The sequence below is a fragment of the Macaca thibetana genome, chromosome 6, assembly GCF_024542745.1.
Source record: "Macaca thibetana thibetana isolate TM-01 chromosome 6, ASM2454274v1, whole genome shotgun sequence".
Taxonomy (NCBI): Eukaryota; Metazoa; Chordata; class Mammalia; order Primates; family Cercopithecidae; genus Macaca; species Macaca thibetana.
The window spans coordinates 18281998-18306569 of NC_065583.1; the positions used below are offsets into that span (position 1 = coordinate 18281998).

General features: G+C 38.1%; 3 protein-coding genes across 7 annotated transcripts in view; 1 reads left to right on the forward strand and 2 right to left on the reverse strand.

Moving 5' to 3' along the window:
• Positions 1 to 2223, reverse strand: part of HMMR (hyaluronan mediated motility receptor) — a 34071-nt gene extending 31848 nt beyond the window's left edge. For 2 of the 4 annotated variants that reach the window (XM_050792692.1, XM_050792691.1), the window contains exon 1: positions 1781 to 1916. In XM_050792692.1, the coding sequence (XP_050648649.1) occupies positions 1781 to 1826 (46 nt within the window). In that variant the 5' untranslated portion in view covers positions 1827 to 1916. Of the gene's footprint in view, positions 1 to 1780; positions 2007 to 2139 lie in introns of those variants that run through there. The other 2 variants (XM_050792693.1, XM_050792690.1) reach the window with 2 other exon arrangements.
• NUDCD2 (NudC domain containing 2) overlaps positions 1 to 11707 on the forward strand; it is a 991190-nt gene extending 979483 nt beyond the window's left edge. Inside the window, exons 2-5 of one of the 2 annotated variants that reach the window (XM_050792698.1) lie at positions 2443 to 2672; positions 4901 to 4949; positions 5445 to 5596; positions 8493 to 11707. In XM_050792698.1, the coding sequence (XP_050648655.1) occupies positions 2484 to 2672; positions 4901 to 4949; positions 5445 to 5596; positions 8493 to 8576 (474 nt within the window). In that variant the 5' untranslated portion in view covers positions 2443 to 2483 and the 3' untranslated portion in view covers positions 8577 to 11707. Of the gene's footprint in view, positions 1 to 2268; positions 2673 to 4900; positions 4950 to 5444; positions 5597 to 8492 lie in introns of those variants that run through there. The other variant, XM_050792696.1, reaches the window with a different exon arrangement.
• Positions 11708 to 17185: 5478 nt separating this feature from the next.
• Positions 17186 to 24563, reverse strand: CCNG1 (cyclin G1). Its single transcript, XM_050792700.1, has 8 exons — positions 24033 to 24563; positions 22351 to 22614; positions 20552 to 20805; positions 19918 to 19996; positions 19740 to 19838; positions 19390 to 19514; positions 19320 to 19340; positions 17186 to 18531 (listed from the first exon to the last, which is right to left on the reverse strand). The coding sequence occupies exons 2-8, from the start codon at positions 22612 to 22614 to the stop codon at positions 18465 to 18467; spliced, it is 909 nt and encodes a 302-aa protein (XP_050648657.1). The 5' UTR covers positions 24033 to 24563; the 3' UTR covers positions 17186 to 18464.
• Positions 24564 to 24572: the final 9 nt, after the last annotated feature.

Sequence of the window (24572 nt, forward strand, 5' to 3'; positions counted from 1 at the left end):
TGAATGCCCAAATCAGGCTAGAAAACTCCCTTCATAGAAGCCTGTGCATATTGTTCCTATCATAGAACTTCTTGGTTTTCTTAAGGCTTATGTACTATCCATTTTCCACATTAGCCAGAAGCCTGCTTGAAGTTAGGGAGTATCTTAAACATGTTTGTATCCCCAATATTTAACTCAGGGTTGAGTTCAGCAGCATGGAAAAGAAAACAGAAAGTATGTTGGGGAGGTGGGAATGGAATAGGCTTTTGTAATCAGCCAGATCAGGGTTCAAATCCAGCTGGGGCCTGCCAATCAATAGACATTACTATGGGCCAGATACTTTGTAGATGTATGGAGAAGAGGGTGAATAAAAACTCTCTTTTTCCGGTGTAGCTTTAAGCCCCTGGAAAGTGACTTTGAGAAGCTCAGATTCTTCATTCACAAAACAAGGATAAAGAACAGTACCTACCTTAAAGTGTGGTTGTGAGGGTTACTCGAGTAAGAAAAATCACCACAGTGCCTCATACACATTAACATCAAACGAATAATTGGTATTACTCCTGTAACTGTGAGCCTGAAATACTGTATCTTTGGTAAAGACAGTTTAACCTACTATAATGCAAACAACAACAACAAAAACAAAAAACCTTAAAGCCACACTGCTGACAAAACTTAAGAGTAGGTCCTTTGATTACTCGGGAAATTATATGGTCCTTGAGTCTTTTAACTAAGAAAATAAGTTTGTGCTGATTCACTTGCTCATTTGGCCTTCCTTTGTGAGTAGTTGTGAACATTTTCATCCACACGTTGGCTGACAGAAATTAAGAGATGTAATAAGTAACCATGAAATAGTGTATGATAGTGGATAAATCACGAGCTTTGATATTTAGCTCTACCACTTACTGGTTGTGCAAGTTACAAAACCTCTGTTTTCTCATCTGTAAAATGGGGTCAGTATCAGTACCTTCCTCACTTGGCTTTTGGAAGGAATAAACAAAATCTAGTAGCACAGTCCCAGCATACAGCATCTTAAATGATGAATGCCTACCAAACACATCTAAGGCTTCCTGGTTACTGTGCTTATGCATTGCGGTGTTAAGAGCACAAGATGGGGGCTGGGTTCTTATTCCAGTCCGGGCACTTTGGTAGTGCAGCACTGAGCAAATTTAAGTCTCAGTCTTTTTATCAATAAAACAATGAATAATAGGATTACCCCTTAGAGTTGGTGGGAAATTAACAACTAATAATCGATGTACAGCCTTAGTATGGTGCTTGAGGTATAAGTGGTCAATATCAGCAATGATAACTTCATTGTTTATGTTTTCAATAAGTACTACTGCTCTAATTTTACACCCAGAAACTGCCTTTACGGATCTTCCTACTTTTATGCCCAAATGGAATATACAAAAGAAATCCACAAGTTCAGGCTAAAAGTAATACTCCAATGTTCTTATCAGTGAGGCCCTCTCGGACTTGAAAATCAAATAGCTACCAACGCCTCGCCTCCATTCCCTTCGCTCTGCTGTAGTTTCTCCATTACTGCTGTTTATTGACAGTATTCCCCGACTGAATGTAAGCCCCAAGGGGCGGGGACTGTTTCACTCCCTGCGGTATCTTTAGCATCCTGATTAGTGCTTGGCATGTAACAGATGCTTAGAGCATATTTGAGAAAAATCAATCAATTGAATGAGCCCCAGCCCGATCCTAAAATCGCCTCCTGCTTGCCTCCCAAGAAGGGAGCCGAAAGAGGCAAAGGGCGTTAGGGCGTCTCCCGTCCCCCAGCTCCTTCCCCCTTACGCACCAGAAGGGTCATTGAATCTTTTCAGGGGCGCCTTAGGAAAGGACATGTTGACGGCCAGCTCCAGAAACTGAAGGTCACTGGCACTCCTCGGCAACTGAATGCGGATTATCACTGCCTACCGGCTTCAAATTCAAAACTCCCCACATTCCCCTCCCACACCGGCGTTAGCCAATTGGAAAGTCAAACCCCTGGGCACACCAATCCCGCAGAGGAATACAAAGAAAGACTGCTGGGTTCTGACTGCGTCCAATTAGCTGGTCTGTGAGTTCAGGCTGCCAGCCAATAGGAAACCGTTACTGTTCCCCGCCCCACCCACCTACCCAGTCATTCCCGGCGTTACTCAATTGTAACCTACGCACCACTAGCATTTGCGCAAGCGCACTTCACTACGGAGGCGTTTGAAAGCGCATGTTGGCGTCACTTAGGTGACTGTGTAGTAAGTTCCGGCTTCACTGGTTCCAGTTCTGTCCCATTGTTCGTTGCATGTGAACTTTTCTGGGTTTCAGTTCTTTCATCCGGGTTCTGCTGGTGCCGTAAATGGCCATTCAAAAGGGAAAACGAACAGGAACACCGAGACGCCAGCTTGCGTTCCTGCGCATGTGCAGTGACCCGAGCAGAGTGGCCGAGGCGTAGCCTGAGCGTGGGATTCCGCGCGTGCGCTCGGCTCCGCCTGGTGCGGCTACGGCCGGGAAGCCACTGGACTATGTCGGCCCCGTTTGAGGAGCGGAGTGGGGTGGTTCCGTGCGGGACCCCGTGGGGCCAGTGGTACCAGACCCTGGAGGAGGTGTTCATTGAAGTTCAGGTGCCTCCAGGCACGCGCGCCCAGGATATCCAGTGCGGCCTGCAGAGCCGGCATGTGGCGCTGTCGGTGGGCGGCCGCGAGATCCTCAAGGTAGCAGCAGCTCGGGGCTTGTGTTCAGTTTCCTCTTCCCAGCCGCCCCCTAAAAGTTCATGGTTTCCCTGAACGACTGTTGGGTGTCCTCACGGCTCCCGTGGCTGGCAGAAAGAGAAAGAGGATAACACTGACCAGGTTTGGGTCTGGTCAGAGCCCGCCTCCTCAGGGCAGATGCTGAGTTGTGGAAATTTGAGGAGCCCATTTTCCTATTTAGTTTTCAAACCAAGCCAGACTGCTGCTTCTGCTTCTCTGAAGGGCTTCAGCTGGGAACAGATTAACTAGGTTGCTAAAGGAACAAATATTTCTTCCGTGCACTGAAGACGGGAAGGTGGCAGGAAGGCAACGAGACAGATAACATCCCTGCAGTGGAGCGTAATTAAACAGATAAATATAGGAAAGGACAACAAGGAAAATAGGGATAGAATAACGGGCAGAGAATTTAGAGATGATGTCAGGTGATTAGTTTTGTCATCTAAAAGTTTAAAAATCCTGCATGTTTATGGAGTGGTCAAGCACGTGGTGAAGAGGTGTGTGCAGAAAATAAGCAGTACCCCTTTTATTTCTTTTCACCAATACTCGTTGGATCTGGACTCGCTTTTTCTTTGTTAAGCGTATAGTTAAATGAACAGGTTGAAATTAGATTTTGTTCTCAGATTACATGCCCAAGATGTTTGATGGCAGTGTAATGTGAAGGGAGACGACTTGTTTCCTAGTTTTGTAAACTTGGGCAAGAGATTGTTCAGTGTCTGTATACCTTCCTTATCCACAAGATACGGTAGTTATGGTACCCTTCTCATAGGATTGTTTTGGTATTCATGTGTATGAAGAGCTTGGAGTATTCACTGGTATGTAATAAGTTCATTCTATATGTTAGCTATTATATATATTACAGTATATGGAGGTGCTTTGAGTGCCTCAAGATTCCTGTGAAAGACATTAATTTATGTCAGCTTGGATCTCTGTGACTTTTCTGAATTGTAAATTCATAGTTTCCTCAACAATGGTTTTAGATTACGATTTAAATTTAGTAAATCCAGTAACTTTCGGAATTTAGCAGTAACTCGGGGATTTTTGATGTACATATAGACCAATGGGAGTTTTTTTTTTCCACTAATTTTGACATATTTGAAAATGTGGGCTTTTTCTAGTGACACTTTAATTTCACTTTCTATAACTTAAATTTGGCAGCAAATTAAAATGGATTTGAGCTTATGCATTCTCTCTCTTTTTTAAAAAATATACTTATTTATTTATAGAGTCAGGGTCCCTGTCTCCCGTGCTGGAGTGCAGGGCTGAGATTGTAGCTCACAGCAGATTCGAACCCTTGGGGTCAAGCAGTCCACATTGGCCTCCAAAGTGCTGGGATTACAGGCCTGAGCCACCGGACCTGGTGCCGTCTCTTTTAAATTTATATTTTGTTTATTTATTTATTTTTTTTAAAAAAACATGAGTTTGTGAACAGTCACAAGTGATCTTTCAAATCTGGAATACGTAAAGTTTTTTTAAATGCCAATTGCCCAACAAAAAGATTAAAATGTTTTTAAAAGTTTACGTTAAAAACAACATTTTGCTGGGTGCAGTAGCTCATGCCTGTAATCCTGGCACTTTGGGAGGCCTAGGCGGGTGGACCACGAGGTCAGGAGTTTGAGACCAGCCTGGCTAACATGGTGAAACCCCATCTCTACTAAAAATACAAAAATTAGCCCGTCGTGGTGGCGGGCGCCTGCAGTCCTAGCTACTCGGGAGGCTGAGGCAGGAGAATAGCTTGAACCCTGGAGGTGGAGGTTGCAGTGAGCCAGATCGCACCACTGCACTCCAGCCTGGGTGACAGAGCGAAACTCTGTCTCAAAAAAAAAGACAACATTTTTTAGTTTTAGCAGGAGATCCCTTCTTGTGGTTAATTTTAATTGGTAGAATTAAAGCATTTCAGATACTAATTTCACATTTGGCTAGTGGTCAGCATTATTGTATCTTCTAAAAATTAAGGAGCCCTGATCTTTCTTTAGAGAGCTCTGTGTTCTTTGCCATAGTAAATATCCCTTGCAGTGTAAACTAGTTTCCATTTTACCTGCTGGAAGAAAATTTAGGGTTGCGCACCTATAAATGTCATGGTGAAGTGGTGGTATAAGATGTGGATTAGGTAGGAAAGTAGATAAATCTTAATCATGAAAACTTTATACAAATTAAATTCTGTATTTTTAGCATCTTGTATGTTTATTTTTCAGGGCAAACTCTTTGATTCTACAATAGCTGATGAGGGAACATGGACTTTGGGTAAGGGTAATTACTAGAATGCATCAAATCTTTTTTTAAAATTAATTTTGTCTTGTTATCTATTCCCCTTTTGTATTAGGTCTTTTTTGTCTTTGCAGCTTTGAAAGATAAAGCAATAGAAATGTGTTGAAAACCGTTGTATGTCAAAATTACCTACTGGGGGGAGAAAAGATTACTTAGTGGTTTTTGAAAATATAAAATTTAATGAAGAACTTCTTGAGACCAGCCTGGCCAACATGGTGAAAGCCCGTTTCTACTAAAAATACAGAAGTTAGCCGGTCATGGTGGCGCATGCCTGTAATCCCAGCTACTAGGGAGACTGAGGCAGGAGAATCACTTGAACCCTGGGGTGGGGGCGAAGGTTGCAGTGAGCCAAGATTGCGCCACTGCACTCCAGCCTGGGCGACAGAATGAGACTGTCTCAAAAAAAAAAAAAAAAAAAAAACCCAACTTGATGAAGAACTCTAATTTCTTTGTATGTGTGTGTTTTTTTAGAGGATAGAAAAATGGTTCGTATTGTTCTCACAAAGACAAAGAGAGATGCAGCAAATTGTTGGACTTCTCTACTAGAATCTGAATATGCAGCGGATCCTTGGGTGCAAGACCAAATGCAGAGAAAGCTTACATTAGAGAGATTCCAAAAAGAAGTAAGTCAGATGAAGTGTATGAGTATGTGTAATTAAATATATAAAAATCATTGAATAAATACTATTTGAAATTGAAACTCAAATGTCATTATGAAGAGTTACAAACATTTTCTAGAAGAATTTTTTAAGTGAATGGTTAGAATAATGGCCTTGTATGGATTTGATTTTTCAAAAGATTTTCTTGAGAGGAATTTATTTGTATTGCTGTGATTTGTGAGTTTAAGCTTACTTTTATGTACATCAGTAATGCATGAATAAACTCTTACTATAGTTGAATCAATATAGACTTACATAGTGTAAAAGTGAAAGGCCCCTTCACCACCATTCTTCCATCTATCTCATTTTCATCTTATATGTTGGCTGTTTGTTTTGTTTTTTAGCATAAATGGAGGATCACACTGTGTGTATTGTTCTCCTTGTTGCTTTTTTATTTAATAATATGCCGCGGGTCTCTTTCTGTACTAGTACATAGGTATAAAACTCATTCTTTTTAACTGCTTCAGAGTATTCTGTAGTTTGGATGTGTTATCATGATTTAGCTGTTTGCCTTTGATATGATTTAGATTTCTTCATTTTTCTCTATTTTAAACAAAGCTGTGCTTTCATCTCTGTGAAACTACTCAAGTGTTCTAAGATATCTTTAAGATAAATATCTGGGAGACGAATTACTAGATCGTAGCACTTGATAATGTACGTCTTTATGATAATGATTTCCAAATGTATATCTCAAGCCTAGACTTTTTTTCTGAATTTAGGACCTGCATACCCAGTTGCCTATTCAACACCTCCACCTGGCTATCTAATGTATATTAAGCTCACCATGTCCAAGTTGAACACCCTAACAATCCTTCTATATTTGTTTTTACCCGTAGCCTTCTCATCTCAGTTGATGAAAACTAGTAGTTGAGGTCAAAAAAAAATTTGGGACTCATCTTTGATTCTTACATCATTCTCATACTCTATCCAATGTATTAAGAAATCTTGTTGATGCTACCTTCCAAATATATTTAGAATTTGACCACTTCTCACCACCAGCTCTACTACCATTCAGATCTGGACCACCTCTAATGTCTTGCCCGGATTACTCTAATAACGTTCTAATTGGTCTTCTCACTTTTACTCTTGCCATAGTCTTCCCAAAATAGCAGTTTTTTGTTTTGTTTTGTTTTTTGTTTTGTTTTGAGATGGAGTCTCGCTCTGTCGCCCAGGCTGGAGTGCAGTGGTGCAATCTCTGCTCACTGCAGGCTCCGCTTCCTGGGTTCCCGCCATTCTCCTACCTCAGCCTCATGTATAGCTGGGACTGTAGGCTCCCGCCACCACGCATGGCTAATTTTTATGTATTTTTAGTAAAGATGGGGTTTCACTGTGTTGGCCATGATGGTCTCAATCTCCTGATCTCGTGATCCGCCCACCTCAGCCTCCCAAAGTGCTGGGCTTACAGGCATGATCCACCGTGCCCGGCCAGTTGGAGCAGTTCTTTTAAAATCCAAGTCATATCATACCACTTCTCAAACTCTGCAAGTCATTTCTCTATCTCTTACAAGGCCATATCTGTTCAGTTATTCCATTATCTCCTTGACTACCTCCTTCCCTACTGCTATCCCTCTTACTGATTCTGCTTTTGCCATACTGGCCTGTTTGCTGTTCCTTAAAGAACATGTCAGCCCATCCCTTTGCTATCGTTCTGACTGCAATGCTCTTCTTCCACAGTTTGGCTTTTATGTTTTCATATAATTGCTCAATGAAGCATACTTTGATCATCCCATTTAAATATTATCATTTTATTTCCCTTATCCTGTTTTTTCTATTATCACTTACCAACTTTTAACACTAGATCAGGGGTTGGCAAACTACAGCCTTTGTGCCAAATTTGGCCCACTACCTGTTTTATAGCTTTTCTAGAACACATATATGCTCATTTGTTTGTATATTGTCTTTCAGATAGTTGAGTATTTGTGTTAGAGACCATGTGGCCTGCAAAACCTGAAATGTTTACTACCTAGTTCTTTAAAAAGCGTGCCAGCCCCTGTACTGGTTGATTTATGGTTTGTCTCCTCCTGCTAGAATAAGTTCCGCTAGAGCAGGAATTTTTGTTTTTTTTCACTCTTGAATTCTACATACCTCTAATGGTCTTCCAAACAGTAGGAGCTCAACAAATGTTTGTTGGATAAATGAAATAGCCCACCAAAAAGACTAAGGCCTGACATACTACTTTACAGGATTGTTGTGAGGGTTAAATATCTTACATATATATAGCTCTTAGAGATTTGTGTGGCACGTAGAAAGCTCTCAAAAAATGCTAGCTATAGGCCGGGTGCCGTGGCTCACGCCTGTAATCCCAGCACTTTGGGAGGCAGAGGCAGGTGGATCACCTGAGGTTGGAAATTCAAGACCAGCCTGACCAACATGGAGAAACTCCGTCTCTACTAAAAATATAAAATTAGCTGGGTGTGGTGGTGCATGCCTGTAATCCCAGCTACTCGGGAGGCTGAGGCAGGAGAATCTCTTGAACCCGGGAGGCGGAGGTTACGGTGAGCTGGGATTGCACCATTGCACTCCTGCCTGGGCAACAAGAGCGAAACTCTGTCTCAAAAAAATAAATAAATTAAAAAAATTAAAATGCTAGCTATTAAATCTATCTACGGACTTTTATTGAAGTATATGTTTCCCCATACACTTGCCAACATTGTAGTATACATGTGATTTCTAAATATTTATAACTAGGAGAGTTGAAAAATGCCTCATAGTTTTAAATGTTATTTTGGTGACAACAGTGAAGTCTGTTATATTTTCATGTATTTATTGGTCATTTATATATCTTTTTTATCAATTGCCAGTTTGTACTTGTATTTTTCCTTTTAGGTTTTATTTCATTATATATTTTTATATCTTTTAGAATCCTGGTTTTGACTTCAGTGGAGCAGAAATCTCAGGAAACTACACTAAAGGTGGACCAGATTTCTCAAACCTTGAGAAATAACTGCTTTTTTTTCCTGAATTCTGTGGATCCTAGCAGATATTGCCAACTTAATCAGAGAAACAGATTATGTAATGGAAGAAAAATGTGGATGCCTACAGTTAACAGATTGCAAAATATATTTTAAAATGGTTCTAAAAATTGCATTCAAACATGATTTACGTAGGAAATGTACTGTGGGAACTATTCTATGGATACATGGTAAAGTTGTTTTGGACTTGTTTTTGCTCAGCATGAAGTTTTATATGCTGCATTTTACTAATTCCATATTTAACCATATTTTTAATACAAAATAACATTAGAGAATAGATCATGTGAAATGAAGGGTGCCTTTGGGGAAAATTAACTTTTTCTTTTGATAAGTATGATATTCAATAAAGTTTTCTAAATAGGAATTGTGTACCCCTTTGTCTAAGTATAACAATTCACACAAAATTATAGTGCTGAAAACAATGTTAAGAAAGGAAAAAGTCCATAAATGTATTTTAAGTAATTAAGAGTTAATGAAAATTTCTTAATTAGAATATTATTACTTGAGGGATTACTTTATGTCAAGAAGTTTAAAAATAGTTAAAAGTCTAACAGTAGAAGTGGATTAACACAAAAGAGAAGTGTGAACATGGTAATTAAGTGAGTCCTTTGTGGCAGAAAGTGAAGGTCACTAATTGTATATCAGTGGCATTGTTTTGATCTTAAGTGATTTAGGCATATAGGTAGGAATTGTCTATAGACATTCAATGTCCTATTTATGTCCTTTTTATTTATTTTTTGCCCTTTTTAACTCTTGAAAAAAATTTAAATCTCATGCATAGAAAAGTTACAGATAATTCTTTTCTTTCTGAACCATTTGTGAATTAGTTGAAGACATGATTCCTCATTACTGATAACTGTTTGCTTCAAATTATCTTACATGACTAGAATGCAACCATTAAAATCAGGAAATTTATGTTAACACATTACCACCCTCTAATCCTCAGACCTTTACTTCATTCACATTGAACCGATTGTCCTAATAACGTCCTTATAGCAAGAGGATCCAGTCAGAATCATGCCTTCCATTTAAATGTCAGCTGTCTTTAGTTTACTTCATTCTGGAACAAGTTCTCATTTCGTTCCTTTTACAACTTAGTGCTTTTGACAATTATGGGCTAGTTTTGTAGAACATCCCTTATTTTGAGTTCTGATACTTCATGATTAGATTGAGGTTATTCATCTTTGGCAGGAATGTGATAGAAGTACATCTTGTCATAGTTTAATAATTTCAATTTGTCTCATTTCTGATGGTGTTTCTTAGATGACTGATTAAGGTAGTGTCTGCCAGACTTCTCCACTGTAGTTATTTTTATAATTATTTTTTGAGAAGATAGTTGCAAAATACTACCTTGTTTCTCATCAGACTTTAAATTTATCATATCTCTATAATCTCATTATTTTCTATTTTATTCAGTGGGTTAAAAACCTATTCTCATTACAGTGATGCTCAAAATTATTGTACATTTGGCTGGTAGAAGTCCATTTTGGGTGGCCTCTGTGTCCTTCTGACATGTTCCCATCATTATTCAATCAATTTGTTACTCTCTGGCATAAGATATACCAGGCTTCTCATGCTGTCCTTGACCTAACCCAAGAATCAGCCATTTTTCCGTAGAGCCTGGGTTCTCTTTAGTGGGTAATATTTAAAAGCCAAGATCTGTGCTAGTGTGCAATTGCTATTGGTGTATATATATAATGCATGTCTTTACATCTATATTTCTGTATCTGTGTATATTGAAAACCATGAGTTCACATGTAAATTCTAATTCCATGGGCTTCATTTTCATTTTTTCCCTTTCCATATTTATAACCCCTTTCAGTACCAGTGAGAAATCTGATTCCTATTTGATTCTCTATTTGTGTTTTTGTTTTTTCTTTTTTGAGTTGGAATTTTACTCTTGTCGCCCAGACTGGAGTGCAGTGGCGTGATCTCGGCTCACTGCAACCTCTGCCTCCTGGGTTCAAGCAATTCTCCTGCCTCAGTCTCCCAAGTAGCTGGGATTACAGGCATGAGCCACCACACCTGGCTAATTTTTAATTTTTTGTAGAGACGGGGTTTCTCCATGTTGGTCAGGCTGGTCTCAAACTGCCAACATCAGGTGATCTGCCCGCCTCGGCCTCCCAAATTGCTGGGATTACAGGTATGAGCCGCTGCGCCTGGCCTGATTCTCTATTGTAGGTCATCTCCCCACATGAATGTCTTCCTCACCCTGCTTAGGCTTCGCATCCTATGCTGAGCAGGGATATCCTCCTCCTCACCCTGCCTGGACCCTTAACACCTCACTCCAGGCCGTGGCAGTCCATTCACCCTATGATTCCTGTCTTGCTTATTTTAAGAATGAATTGTCGGGGAAGAGGCTATTTTTCTTTTAATTTTATTCTCTTTGACATTTAACAAAATTTTTTATTTTGAGTAAACAAAGTAAAATTAACATTTTTGGTGTATAGTTTGGTGAATTTTAAGTACGGATATGTGTAAACACCTCCACAATCAGAATATTGAAGCATTCAATCACCATAAGAACTCTTATGCTCTCTTTATAGTCACACCCTACTCCCAGCCCCTAAACCTTGGAAACCACTGATCTAATCCTTGTCTCCATATTTTTGTCTTCAAGCATGTCATAAATGGAATCATATGTAATTAAGAAAAACAGCTTAATTGTAACAACATACATTTCACCCATTTAAAGTGTATAATTCAGTAGCTTTTAGTATATACACAGATAAATGCAACCATTCCAATAATCAATTTCAGAGTGTTCTCATCATCTCAGATAGAAACCTCGTATAGTTTAGCTTTTATCCTCCTGTCATCCCCCGTCATCCACCACTTTTCATCTCATGGATTTCCCTGTTCTGGACATTTCATGTACATGGAATCGTAGTATGTGGTCTTTGGTTACTGGCTTCTTTCACTTAACATGTCTTAAGAGGTTCATCTATATTCTAGCATGTATCAGCACATTCATTAGTATGTCTGAATAATACTTCATTGTATGGCTGTATCACTTTGTTTATACATTTGTAAGTTGGACATTTTGGGTAATTCCACCTTTTGGCTGTCCTGACTAAAGCTGCTATAAACGTGTACAAGTTTTTATGTGCATATGTGTTTTCATTTCTTACCTAGGAGTAGAATTTGTAGGTTATATGATAACTATGTTAATCATTTGAGGAGCTGTCATTGTTTCCCAAAGCAGCTACATCTTTTTACTTTCCCACCAGCAGTGTACACAGGTTCCAATTTCTCTGCATCCTTGCCAACACTTGTTTACTTGACATTTTGATTTTAGTCATTCTAGTAGATATGAAATGGTATATCTATGTAGTTTTGGTTTGCTATTCTCTGATGACTATGTTGAGCGTTCTTTCTTGTGCTTATTGGCTATTTGGGTATCTTCCTTAAAGCAGTGTTTATTCAAATTCTTTACCCATTTTTTGGTTGTTGTCTTATTGAGTAGTAAGGGTCTTTATATATTCTGGGTACAAGTCCCTTATTGGGTATATGATTTGTAATTTCTCCTCCTTTTACTTTGTTGATAGTGTCTTTTGAAGCACAGACTTAATTTTGATGAAGTCTTATCCATCATGCCGTTGGTGGATCACGTTTTTGGTGTCATGTCTAGGAACCTTAACCCCAGGTCATGAAGAATTTTTCTTTCTCTTTTCTTTTTTTTTTTTTGAGACAGACTCTCGCTGTCACCCAGGCTGGAGTGCAGTGGCACAATCTCCACTCACTGCAACCTCTGCCTGCTGGGTTCAAGTGATTCTTGTGCCTCAGCCTCCCAAGTATCTGGGACTACAGGTGTGCCCACCACTCCCAGCCCTTTTTTTTTTTTTTTTGTATTTTTAGTAGAGATGGGATTTCACCATATGGGCTAGGTTGGTCTTGACCTCCTGACCTCAAGTGATCTGCCCACCTCGGCCTCCAGAGTGCTGGGATTACAGGCCACCGTGCCCAGCCTATGGATTTTTTCTTCTAAAAGTCTTATAATTTTAAGTTCTACATTTAGATCTGTGATCCATTTTAGGTTAATTTTTGTATAAGCTGTGAAATTTAGGTTTATGTTTTGGCATGTGGATGTTCAGTTGTTTTAAAATCATCTGTTGAAAAATTGTCTATTTCCCATTGAGTTGTCATTTCACCTTTGTCAAAAATCAATTGCTATTTATGTGAGTCTAGTTTTGGACTTTATTCCATTGATCTATGTGTTTATCCTTTCATAAATACCACATTGCCTTGATTATCATAGCTTTATAGTAAGTCTTAAAACTGGGCACCATAATTCCTTCAACTTTATTCTTTTTCAAAATTGTTTTGACTAATTTAGTTTCTTTGCCTTTCATATGAAGTTTAAAATTAGCTACTCTGTATCTACAAAAAATCCTACTGGGGTTTTGAATGCAATTTTGTCTTCCAATCCATGAACATGAGGTATCTATTTAGGACCTCTTTGATTTCAGTTATCAGCATTTTATGTCATTTTTCAGCCTATATTCCACAGTGTTCATTTTGGGGGAACGATTGTTAAATTGTATTATTTTGGAAACATGGGTTTCCAATTGCGCATTGCTAGTATATACAAATGTGTTTGATTTTTGTTTGTTGACCTTGTATCCTGTGACGTTGCTAAACTTTATTAGTTTTGGAAGTTATTTTGTTGTTAACTTGTTAAGTTTTCTACATAAACTACGAATAGGAACAGTTTTATTTTATCCTTTTAATTCTGTGGGCCTTTGATATTTTTTGCCCGATTGCAGTGGCCAGAACAATACAGTGGAGAAAGTGGCCATCCCAGTCTTGTTCTGGATCTTAGGATTTTGAAAGCATTGTCTTTGACCATTATGTATGCAAGCTGTAGGCCTTTCGTAAATTCCCTTTTGTCATGTTGAGCAAGTTCCCATCTATTAATTTGTTGTTAGCAGAGTTTCATGAGTGGATATTGAATTTTCTATGCTCTTTCTGTATCAGTTTGGTCATTTTTTTTTTCTTTAGACTGGTAAAATCATGGATTTTATTGATTGATTTCAGAATTTTGAAACAGCTTATATTTCCTCCCAACCCCAAACTTGGTTGTGGTACATTATTCAGCTTATGTATCTAGATTTTTATTTTTTGAGGATTTTTATGTCTGTGTTCATTTTGGATATTGTGCAATTTTTTTTTTCCTTGTATTATCTTTATCTTGGTATGGTATCATGTTAATTCTGGTCTGGTAAAATGAATTGAAAAGTGATTATTCTTTTTGGAAGAGATTTGTAGAATTTGTGTTAAGTCTTCTTTAAATGTTTTATGAATTTGCTAGTAAGGTTTTAAACAATAGTTCAATTTTTAAAAATAGAGAATTTATTGAAGTTTACTTTAGTTAAGTTTTGATACTGTGCCTTTCAAGGAATTGGTTCATCTAATCCTATGTGCATAGAGTTGTTCATGGTATTTTGTGTTGTTCTAATGAGGATCTATACTGTTATCTTTTCTTTGATTCCTAAGATTGGCAGCTTCTCTCTTTTTGTCAATCTTGCCAGAGGTTTATCAATTTTACTACTTTTTTCAAAAATTAGTTTTTGTTTTGATTGTTCTCTATTAACTTGTTTACAATTGCATTGATTTTCTGCTTCGTTTTTTTTTTTCTTCCTTCTGCTTGCTTTAGGTTTAGTTTGGACTTTTTTTCTTTTTTAAAATAGACTGGTCTCACTTCATCACCCAGGCTAGAGTAGTGTTATGATCATAGCTCACTGCAGCCTCAAACTCGTAGGGTCATGATCCTCCTCCCTCAGCCTTCTGAATGGTTGGAACTATAGTGGTGTGCCACCACACCCAGTTAGAGTTTCCTAGTTTCCTAAAGTGGGAGCTTAGAGTATTAATTCAAGACCTTTTTCTTGTTTAGTAAAAAGCAGTCGATTGTTATAAATTGCAGCACCAGCATGGCTGTATTCCAAGCACAATGATATTTTCATTTATTTAAACATATTTTTTGAGACTTCTCTGTAGAATCATGAATTATTTAGAAGTGTGTTGTTTAATTTCCAAGTGTTTGGAGATTTTCTTGCTGTTACTGATTTCTATATTATGGTCAAAAAACATACTTTGTATGATTTCATCTCTTTTAAATTTGTTAAGGTTTAAGACCCATGATGTGGTTTATCTTGGTGAGTGTTACATGTGTACTTGAAAAGAATGCTTATTCTGTTGTTTTAGGTGGAAGGGTTTTATGTCAATTAAATCTAGCTGGTTATTAGGATTATTCCATTTTTCTACATCTTTGCTAATTCTGTATTAATTCTATAGACTACTGAGAGAGGAATGTTTAAGTCTCCAACAGTAAATGAAAATTTGTTCAGTCCTCCTTTTAATGATACCAATTTTTGCTTCTTTTTTTTTTTTTTTTTTTTTTTTTTTTGAGTCTTACCTTGTCACTCAGGCTGGAGCATAGTGGCTCTGTCATGCTTTGCTGCAGCCTCAAACTCCTGGGCTCAGACAGTCTTCCCACCTCAGGCTCCCCAGTACCTAGGACTACAGATGTTCATCACTATGTCCAGCTAATTTTTACTTTTTTTTTTGGAGAGATAGGGTCTCCCTAAGTTAAGCAGGCTGGTCTTTAACTCTTGGCCTCAAGCAATCCTCCCACCTTGGTTTCCCAAAGCATTGGAATTACAGGCATGAATGAGCCTCTGCACCTGGTCTCTTCATGTATTTTTAAGATCTGATAATACGTGCTTACTTTTAGCACTGTCTTGGTGAATTTTATCATTACATAATGTCCCTAATTATCCTTGGCAATTTTGGTTGTTCCTAACTCTACTTTGATGAATATAAAAGTGGCTTTTTTATTTATTTTTTGAGACAAGAGCCTTACTCTGTTGCCCAGGTTGGAGTGCAGTGGTGTGATCTTGTCTCACTGCAACATCTGCCTCACAGGTTCAAGCAATTCTTCTGCCTCAGCCTCCAGAGTAACTGGGACTACAGGTGTGTGCCACCTAACCTAGCTGCTTTTTGTATTTTTAGTAGAGATGGGGTTTCACCATGTTGGCCAGGTTGGTCTCGAACTCCTGGCCTCAAGTGATCCGTCCACCTCAGCCTCCCAAAGTGCTGGGATTACAAGCATGAGCCACTGCACTTGGCCTTAAAAATTGGCTTATCTTTTAATTCATCTTATTTGACTCATGTTTACTGTTTTTTGGTTTCTGAAAAAAAGGTTTAATAAATAATAACATTTTATCAAAGTTATTCTATTAGTATAGAGAAATTCTGAGTGTTATTATTCTATGATCATGATGACAGCACAGAAGTTAATGTGGCCAGAATATAGTTTTGATTAAAAATTATACAAGCAATTTCACTTGAGTCTAATTAATCTTCTATTTTGAGAGGTAATGTACAGAGTGGTTAAGAGCACAGCCTCTGAAGTTAGAACTGCCTGGCTTTGAATCCTACCTCCAAGTACCAGGTATAGACCAGGGGCAAATCATTAGCGTCTGTCTCTCTATTTCATTTGCAAATTGGGATAACCTCATTCAGTTGAGAGGATTTTAATGAGATGATTCATAGTACCAGACAGTAAAAATTAACACTGCCAGCCACAAATGTTAAATCGAAAATATATGTTTTTAGATAGGATGTCTCATAATTGTTACGTACAAGGTTCAGATACCTTTTTAAAAAATACTATGAAAAATTATTAAATAAGTCTAAGGCAAGTCAGTTATAAAAGGAGGCTTTTATGAACAATTTTTCTTTCATCAGTAACTCCTTGTAGTGTCGACTTTACAGGATGTGAGTTTGAACATGAACAGTTCAAAATCATATTAATTGCTTCAATTAGAATAATAATTACAGTTGATCCAAGCAGGCTAACATAACACATGGTGGTTACCTGGCATTAGCAACCATGCTGCTGAAATGCTGTTTAATTAGGTAAGAGGGCTTGCACAAAACTTCAAGTGGGCTGAAACTAAGAATAAATATGTATTAAGGATAGCATCCATAGCAGTGATGAATCTGAGTGATAAACAGGATTAATAATGCATAAACACCAACTTTTAATGCACATTAAACAATTACTTGTCATCATTCTATGTCTATTAAAAAAACATTAGAGGCTAGGCACAGTGGCTTATGCCTGTAATATCAGCACTTTGGGAGAACAAGGTGGGCAGATCACTTGAGCCCAAGAGTTTGAGTTGGAGATCAGCCTGGGCAACACAGTGACAACACTGTCTCTACAGAAAAAAAAAAAAAAGAAAAAAAATTAGCTGAGTGCGGTGGCAAGTGCCTGTAATCCTAGCTATTTTGGAAGCTAAGGTGGGAGGATCTCCTGAGCCTGGAATGAGCTGAGATCATGCCACTGCAATCCAGCCTGCGTGAGAAGAGTGACCCTGTCTCAGAAAAAAAAAAAGTAAAGTGTCAGCTAATAATCATACTATTAATAGGGATTTTATTGTTTCTGGTACTATGCATCTAAATTTAGCACTCAATTTAAATATACTGAGTAGAGATAGCTTTTTATAATGTTCTGTTACCATACTGCTAAAACAGTTAATTAAATCAGAGGAGAAAAAAGCCACCCAGCAAAGGATTGAATTTCAGTAACTTTATTGAAAGGTATATCCCTTAGTACTAAAACATAATGGTAGTTGGTTAGTTTACCTCTGCCAACTCAAAATTAACAATGATGTATTCAAAATACTGAAATTTATCAGCCTTTTGAGAAAACTGAAAAGTTACCCATAAAACATGGTTTACAAAAGTTAAGAATAAGATATACGTGGTTCTTTGGTTTTTCATTGTGTATTGATCCATAACGTGATGTCAAATTGGTTACAGCCATTCTGGATAGACTCAGGCTATACATTGCACTAACTGTTTACAACACTTTAACACAGTCCTTCTTACACTCACTAACTGACATGGAGAATCCTAAACACTACCTCAGCAGCTTCATTCATAGTTATGAAGATGTCTACTTGCTTTTCTTAAGACTTTTTTTGCACAGTAAGGGCATCAGTGGAAGTATATTCTCTTTTTATAAAACTGCCATCACTTCTAACTGAAAAAAGTCTTTAGTAAAAAAACTGGAGTGTTGAATCTAGCCTGAACTTACCTTAGTGTGGGAAAGCAAGTTTTCGAAGTGGTAATTTATTTTGAGTTACTAATACAATAGAAACTGATTTTCTTGATGGGATTCAGTTTGCGACAGTAGGATCTGTATAAAAATTTTTTATTGTAGATACAAATGTCACCTGTTTTCTAGAAAAAAATATTAAAAGATAACTTAATGAATATGCCAAACTTTATAGGTCTGTATTTTTCTTTATATAAAATGCCCTCAAATTTAAATGTAATTCCCATATAGCAATAAAGTCCACATCTCTAGATTATCTATTACTTGCATTATGGGATGTGTTTATACTGCCTAGAATGTTAACCCTTATTATGCCTTAAAAGTGCATTTGTGAAATGTTCCTTTTGACATAAACCTCATAACTTAAAATTTAATATTTAAATTAAGTAGGAGTAGGATTAGAATAATGAGAGTGATTGAAGCTGTGGGAAGACTGATAGTTGATAGTATTAGTGTGACTCCTCCAATACCATTTTCAATACTACCTAAATATATTGATCCAATATCTAAAGTTAGATCAATGATAGAAATGAAGATTCACAGTTTACCTTCTCAGGCTTGTCATTAGCATTTCACATTTAGGTTTTTAGCTTTGATTTGAATGCTTCACAGATGAATTCAAAGCTAAACATAATTCTACTACAGCGTAATATTAGGCAGTTTTCCCAAGTCTGAGACCATCATGCTTATCTTGTGATGTTTTGAGGCTTCATAGCTTAAATCCATTGTAACATTATGGAATCCATAGAACAAGGTTGTGGAGAAAGGCTTCAGCGAAGTTTTTTGGTGCTGTAATAATCCTATTTAAATAAAGAAAACAAAATCCAACTTAACAGAAGCCGGTCTGCCTAAACACTAAATATTAGATATGAAATGTTCATATCTAATATTCATAATCATATGTAGATGTATTAAATGTTAACATTTAGTTTAGAGTAAATAAATCATCACTGAGGAAATTTAGATGGCAAGAATGTATATCACATATGCAGAAAGCAAGTTTACATTTTTTATGCATATAACTACTTTTTAGTAGTCCAGCTGCTATAGTAATGATAGGTTACTATAGTGTTGATACATTCTGACAGTTTCCAGATACCCAATGTAGAGACTATCTATCACATCCTACTTTTTCTTTTAAGTACAATATCCAAGTTCATATTGATTTTGCTTATAAGTGAACAGTCTCAAATTAGTTCATACATGGTTCAGACTTCTGGTGCTGTTGTCCTGCTCAGCTTATGTAATTTTAAATGAGTCAGAGTTTGGGTCTACATACAGCAAGATCATGTACAATTAAAAAAAAGCATGATTTTAGTGCTACAAGGAGGTTGCTGTTCTCTAAGCTGAAAATTTAATGAAATGGCTAACGTATGTATCAGAGGTTGGATAATTCCTTACTCCTAAGGTGTTGTACCTTGTATATAGTAAAGGCCTTCAAATATTAGTTGACTAGATCAGTGATGTCATCTCCCCCTTTACTATTTCAACTCCATTTTGTTTATTTTGAAGATAATTACTCCTTTTCAGTTGAAAATTATGGCATTAGAAAATTTTCTGTATGAGAATAATAACAGACCAAATTTACCAGTTAAGGGACCATTTCAGGAATTGTTGGAAGGTGAGTTATTCTGTAGTAACTATGCTTCAATTGCCGTGCAGTACGCCCAGAAACAATCCATTTCAACTTCTGAACATTTGGTTTGGAACACTTGTTTGATGAATATTCAGTTAAACACTTGGATACAAGCTCTTGCCAGAAGGTCAAATCTCTGCCATTTATCTGTACATAAATTAAAAAAATTATTTCTCAAAGTAAGTCCCACCTTATTTAACTACATTAATAAAAGGAATCCTATGAACATGTGTCTTTGCTCATTAAAAAAATTTAAGGATAGCTTCTTAAGTTTCAAATAAACATATGACATCTCATTTTACTTCAGGAGATAGAAGGGGTTTAGTTTCTTTTACAGCTGTTAATAGGATTTACGCTACGTCCTTGACATACCTTGGAATGTTTCTGAAGACATTCTACTCCTTCTGTTAACTCTATACACTTCTGTGCTTGGATCTCTAATGCAATGATAGACAATGCTAACACAGAAGGCTAAAAGAGATAAATTTAAAGTAAATGCCAAATATAAAAACAGGTCACAAAATAGGCGTAATCTTTATAAAATATTTACCTTTGCTTTAGAAAATATGATCCTGCAATGACATGCCTTAAGTTGAGCTTCTAGTCTTTCAAAATTAATGCTATTTCTCCTTTAAAAAGAAAATGGTATTACTTTTATTAGATAATATTACATCTAGTCAAAAGATGTTTTTAGAAAAACACTGAAGTCAAGTTTTAAAGTGAAGCTTACGCACATTTATCATAGCAAGTGAACTATTTAAAGGAATTCCCCTTCCATCAGAGATACTAACTTCTTAAGGCACCACATGGGAGTTTTAAATGATTTGGGCCAAAAAATTAAAATGAACAGTACTATGCCACAGATATCAATATTTATTTTCTTTTAGCTTTAATAAATATTTCAACATCTACTGAAGGTCTTTTTTTCCATAAATTTGTGCTAAATGCTTTCTTACTAGTTTCTATAAAAGTCAAAATGTACTTTAATCCCAAGAATTAGCTTTAATGAAGCTATTGACAATGGAACATTTTCTCACTTATGATTGACATTAAAGTTTACGGAGCCACAGCTGTCATTTTACTTATTTTTATTAGAATTCTATGAGGATACTGATTTTATGCAATATCCATACAATACCATTCTGATTTCCAGATCTCTCTTGTTCAAAACAAAGGTCACTTACCTTTCAAGTGGCAAGTTCTCTTGAAGGAGTGAATAATACAGTTGCAGAAATTGAAAGGCAGTAGTAGCTTTGACTTTCCAACACACCTTCTCCAATACAATCTTTTCCATTCTCATCAAGTCTGAAACCGTAAACCTATATTGACTTATTCGGATCAAGTCAGTTGCCAATGGGACATTCCTTTCCTCTTCTATTGATTTTACAGCCAGATAGAAGCAGCTCAGTCCAACACACCCAAGGTGCTTGGGCTGTACCTGAAAAAACAAAAACAAAACCAGTAAGCCCATGACTCTACCTTATTTCAATTAAAACATAAAGGATAATCTAGAACTCAGACCCAACAGTTTGAAAATGTATATCTGAGGTTTATTTCTCAGCGGTGATGGACTTAACACAATCCACTCATACCTAAACTATGGCCTGTCAACACTATGGACCCCACTTAGAAGCAATTTTTGAGTAACTGGACTGAGTTTCCGTATGTTTGGCTCAGCATAGAAAAATTGTGTGTTTTTTTTAATCACTGTAGAAGTATAAGTAAACATTGTTCTAGTTTGTTCAAATAAGTTAACTAGTCAAAGATATATGAGGACTGAAATACTTTATGGCTTATTTACAAAATAAGCCATTTCTTTCCAGGATGTTGTATTTTTTCCAGGCTCTTGTCTTTGTGGGAACACATAAAACAGTTTTAAAATACTATGGCATATACTGTTTACTCTGCCTCTAAGGGTTCTATCCACTAGTAATCTTTATCATTTAATTTTCTGAATGTCTGCAGTATGAGGCACAGTCAAAACTTTATCCAGTTGTTTACTTCCAGCTCACACGAAACTAAGCTGTTACCAGTATTAATATCTCTGTGCTCTCTCTCTTCTTGTAACCTCTTCAGCAGTACACTTATACCTCTTTAAAAGAATAAGGTATTTACTTTTCTTACTATGACTTGTACATAAGAGCAATGATCTTATTCTCACATTAGACTGAATTATACCTGAGGGGACAGCTACATATTATTCATTTATGCAACATTTATAGATTCAAAGGTAGTAACTACACATGTGAAATGTCAAGAGGTTAATTAGTCTATTGAAGCAAATTTCTTGAATCTTCAACAAATATTGAAGTCCTTTCTTGTGATACACTGTATTAGATACCAAGGACTAAAATATGAGTTTCCTTCTAATTGCCACATCTTTTTTTCTTCCAGTGACCATAGGTGTATGGGAAAGGGAGATGCATTTGTAACAGTTAAGCTCTGAAAGTGACATAGTCTTGTTTATCTAGTATAGAAAAATAGTTGCTCCTTCAGATACACTCTCCTCCCCACTGCATGTACACTGAAGCTGGAAATGCCAAGCATAAGCAAGTCTTGACTAGGTCTAAGGCTATAACATTTACAATTTTATATATGGGTAGTGATTAAGGAGTATATTCTTAGCCACAATGTAGCCTCTAATAAATATCTGCCACTAATACATTTGTTTATATCTAAAAATAGTAAATAAATGGACAAATCCAACCTATCAAGAAGGGTTTTTTAAAAACAGCCAATTTTCTTACTAGGAAACTGCAGTTAGTTACTTGATATTAGACTATTTTTCATTTCAGAATTTAAGTCTAATACCTGATGTACTCTTATGATAAGAAATCATATTAATGCTGTGGTAGACAAAATTAATGTTTTGGCTACGTGCTGAAAATAAAAAAGGTCAAGTTTGTGAGTATCAGCCAAAAGGTAACAATTCCATCTCCAAAACACACTGAGCAAAATTACAAAAGTGTAGCTTCAAACATACCTTCATTTTAGACAGGAATCTGTCCAGTAAATTCACAGCTAGAGAAAATGTCTCTGTGTCGAAGCCAAAGAACTGAGTTAGACTAAGAAGATCTTTTACTTCAAAGTCCCTTAGTCTTGCAGTCATTCTGAGGCCATTATCATGTGCAGACTCAATTAGTCTCAAGCCACAGACCTTTGGCTGACATCTAGACTCCTGTTCCAACAGGGCATTCAGCTGGTGTAGCAGTTTCTGAGAGTCAGTTGTTGTCAGTACCTCTATCATCTATATATAGAAAAAAAGACCAGAAAGGAGTGTAAGTAGTCCTTCCTGCTTTCCTTGGCCATCTTTGCACTGGGCCAAGAAATGATTTATAAGTCTCCCATCCCCCAATGCGGCTAGTGCATCTAAGTCATTGCAAAGTGCCATCTGTTATTTATTTCCCTTCTACAAGTTGGTCACATCCTAAATGTGTGTTTTTTGTTTTTTGGAGATGGAGTCTCGCTCTGTTGCCAGGCTGGAGTGCAGTGGCACGATCTTGGCTCACTGCAACCTCCGACTCCCCGGTTCAAGCAATTCTCCTGCCTCAGCCTCCCAAGTAGCTGGGATTACAGGGGTGCGCCACCACGCCCAGCTAATTTTTATATTTTTAGTAGAGATGGGGTTTCATCATGTTGGCCAGGATGGTCTCGATCTCCTGGTCTCGTGATCCGCCCGCCTCCGCCTTCCAAAGTGCTGGGATTACAGGCGTGAGCCAGCGCGCCCGGCCGGAAACATGCTTTTTAGAAAAATAAAATGCAAATCTTCAAGAAATACTTGTTCAACTTATACCCTGTCAATAGATAACCACGAATAATCACCGTAAGACAGGATACCGAAAGTGAAAAGCAGATGGTAGTTAAGTATTCTGCCACATTTTAACAACATGAACGGTTCAAGTTACTTAATTGTACTTAGTTCCTCATTTATAAAGTAGTGATAAGGTTTATGACCTACCTCACAGATTTGTGTGACCTAAATGAAATCACGTAAAGAGCTTAGCACATATAGTAGGTGCCTAAAAAACACTGAACAATAATGAGCTTGAGCTTATTTCTAGATTTATAAAATGAGGGTAACAATATCTGTCGCTGAATGTGAAGAGACTGAACAAGATTCACCACTTATAGAGTATAGCACAGTTCTTGGCATACAATACTCAATATTAGTCAACTTTTATTGTTGTTAGGAAAGGAAACTTAAAAGGTGGCATTAAGAGCACGCACTGGGGCGGGGGGCGGTGGGTGTTGCTAACCTAGTCTGAAAGGTGAACCTGGGAATTCCATTGATTTAAGTGTGCATAACACAACCATGTCCCGGGCACAAGCTAAGCCCTAGATACACGGAAGGTCCCTCCCCACACCAACCTAAAGACAGGAAGGCGGAGATCTTCAGAGTTGGTCATGTGAGGAACCTCTAACTGCAGGGGTTCCATTCTTCCTCCCCTGGCTACTCCCTGGGACTGGGCCGGCAGACACTAAGGCACCCCAGGAGGCCGGATCCGGCTCCGCCCCTCCAGCCCCGGACTAGCCTGGGCTTGTGCTCACAGCAGCGGTAGAGTTAACTGCGGAAAAGGGCGCGGGCCAGACCTACTCCTCGCTCCACGTCCCCAAACCCGCTCCCCACCCGCACCTGGCGGTCAACCCCCGCGCAGTCCCACTCACCTTGACAGCGACTGCAGCTCCTCAGCGGTAACCACCCTCCCCGGGCCTGCTCCCCTCACCCCACGATATTAGATCCAAGAGGCCTACGAGGAGAGGTGACTCGTAGGCAAGAGGAGAGAGGCCCGGGGAGGGGGCGCTGTCCTGGGTGGAGGTCTCGGCAGCGCAGCCGAGACGACTTGGCCCTGATCAGGGTCAGCTCGGAGCCGAAGGGGCCGCGCCTGCCCTGCAGAGGAATATATTGGAGGGCGGGGCTTTCTCGCGAGAAGGGGGCATTTTCAACTCTGATTGGTGTAATTCTTTTGATGGATGGCCTCCGCTATCCGTAAAAGGCTGGGCCGTGGAGTGAGAAGCCCGGCCAATCAGCTCACACTTCCCGTTATCTGGCGTCAAATTCCCCGGCCCTCTTCCACGCCCCTACCTCTAAGCGTCTCTCATTGGAGAATTTAACAAAGTGTCTTCATTCAGTAGGGGGCCGAACTAAATACTCTATGCACTAACCCTTGCCCGGGTCAGGTCAATCGGCTGCCAGCCGGATTGGCC